The sequence below is a fragment of the Exophiala oligosperma genome, assembly GCF_000835515.1.
Source record: "Exophiala oligosperma strain CBS 72588 unplaced genomic scaffold supercont1.125, whole genome shotgun sequence".
Taxonomy (NCBI): Eukaryota; Fungi; Ascomycota; class Eurotiomycetes; order Chaetothyriales; family Herpotrichiellaceae; genus Exophiala; species Exophiala oligosperma.
This window is the reverse complement of record NW_015622942.1, coordinates 1-2412: the sequence shown is the minus strand read 5'-3', so window position 1 is coordinate 2412 and position 2412 is coordinate 1. Positions and strand designations below refer to the sequence as shown.

The following is a 2412-nucleotide window of genomic DNA, read 5'->3' as shown; positions in this document are numbered from 1 at the left end:
CCGGGTCTCACGGCACGAGAGCTCGGTTGGATAGAGACTCTGCTGGCCACGGATTATACAGCAATGCCAAGTTTTGAGGGAGTTTTAGAAGAGCCGTGCACTAACACCTCGTCGGTTTTCATGGGAAATTTCGACAATCTTTGCCTAAAATAAGAGTGAGGAGCGGTTCATTATTTCCGATATAGATCCCAATCCGCATGGTGATGTTATTCTTAAAATCTCATGCTTAACTGAATTGAGTACGTATGTCTTGCTGTAGTCAGTAACGACGTTAGACGACATGTCGATCGGAACTACCCTCTCCTTGTTATCGCTTCCCATGTATACATAAGACCGTTTCTGGTCTCGTTTTGCCACCTTTGATACGTCATTATGACTAAGTTTGTTGTATATTGCGCTATACACAATATTTGCAATTATCTGAGCAATCAGTTCATTAGCTGCAGTAATACTCCCTGAGCGTAAAAGTGCGCTGCAAACAGCCTCGCATGCGAACTTGCAGATGCCTAGAGTGTCTCGTCTTACAATCGACATTCCTTTATACTTTATTTTATCGTTGTCCATTAATGCGCAATATTTCTTTTTCTCTAGAAGAAGGACGCGTTTGTACCTACACTCGAGTGCCATCCGCATTGAGAAAAACGGAGTCGTTGCTAGCAATTCATGTAACTTGTCTAAACAAAACTGCGCATGCTCTATGACATCGCCGTTAAATTTCATTGTTGTAACTGCTGTTGCTGCGACAAAGCACGAATCTGTATCTCCGTATATCACTTTGAGGCCGTTACTTTCAAACACGTCTCTCGCTCTTTCTAAGCACAATCTTCCAATCGCGGTAACTGAGCTCGAGCACACAGGGCTATACATAGGAGAATTTTGGTAGCCTATCGTACCATAAACTGCATTCGATGATATCTTAACCGTTTTCGCGTATTTAGGGTTAGTAGCCTTATTTGCATTTCGAATCTTAGAAAATTTCATTAGTATATCGCGCTGTATGCAGGATCCGGTGCGCGGAAATCGACCTATACAATCCTCTAGTCGAACACGTATATAATTATCACAGTACCACATGTCGCCGTATTCGTGATCGTCAGGTGGTTCTACAACTACTGTCTCTGGTGATATACGGCCATCTATCATGATCGTTGGATACATTGCTGAGAAGTCGCATACAACGACTTCATCGTGGATTCCCTTTATTGGCTCGAACACTCGTCCACCTTCATACTTTTCCATAGGCTCTGGGGCTGACCAGTCTATCATGAGGCTGCGCGACATCGCCTCTGACGTCAACGGGCACCTAGCCTCGACGCTTGTCATGTGGCGCACACAATCATATATCGGCGCGCATGATACTAACGATAAACTTGGAATCTCGTCTATTAGTGACACTTTAATCCATGCATCGGCAGCTAGCGCAGAATCGTTCATATTGTATTCCATGATTTCAATTGGAGATAACACTTTATATAGGTCTGGCATTTCAGTTTTCTGACGATCGTTTATAACAGATGAAACTCCTTGCAAACTTAGATCCTTGAACTCGTCAGCGTACGATGGGTTGCGTTGCATATAACCAAGTGGATCTACGTTATACACGCCTGGTATATCTAAAATATAGCCGTAGTCGATACCAGAAGCACTACCAATCTTGACTTTGTTAAAATATTTCAGATATTCATCTCCGGCGTTGCATACCAAGCACGTGTTGTCGAAGGAGTAGCAGTTCCATCCGACGAGCCATAGCGGCATATGATCTTTAATTAGGTCTATCGTAACCTTTACAAAATCAGTGTTCTTATATACCCGTATACAATCGTCTCTAGGTATGTCAAGAGTAGATATAAATTTTCTGAAGCCACATGTGCACCATAGTGCCACCGACAGTATAGGAACCGTTGGTAATGGGAACCCACCTCTCTCTTCTGATCTTAAATCTAGTTCAATATCATAGCCACATGTACAGCCGCTGATAGGAACATATTCTTTGCCACATTGTGTCATGCAATCTCCGGATATATTTATGCCAAGTACTGACGCTTTCCGCATTGTGGCAAATATGTCTCGGTTGTGTGGTGCATAGCCAGTATTCTCCATGGGGTTTATAGCCTCTCCATTTCTTATCACTCCTACGCACTTCCAATCGTCGAATACCTTGTCGACGTCTATCGTCACAAACCGCGCAGTGTCATTTTTGATCAACTGTACAGATACACGACCGTCTACTGGTGTTCCGCACCAGCGTATCCTCTCTCCATTTTCGACGAGCTGACGCAGTTCAGTATATGTTACCTCCATTTCAGTAGTGTTGTAGCGCAACAGCGTTGCGCGTTACCACATCGTCTTTCATAATGGAAAACACATTCACGTATACTTTCACAAGTAGTGCCATAGGCCAGACTCGAATTG

General features: G+C 43.5%; 1 protein-coding gene across 1 annotated transcript; it reads right to left on the bottom strand.

Annotated features, from left to right (window-relative positions):
- Positions 1-38: 38 nt before the first annotated feature.
- Positions 39-2316, bottom strand: PV06_11923 (uncharacterized protein; the record flags this gene model as incomplete). The annotated part of the gene is made up of 1 exon (XM_016413669.1): positions 39-2316. A coding segment is annotated over one exon (2172 nt), but the record flags the coding sequence as incomplete, so codon positions are not given.
- Between the last annotated feature and the right edge of the window lie 96 nt (positions 2317-2412).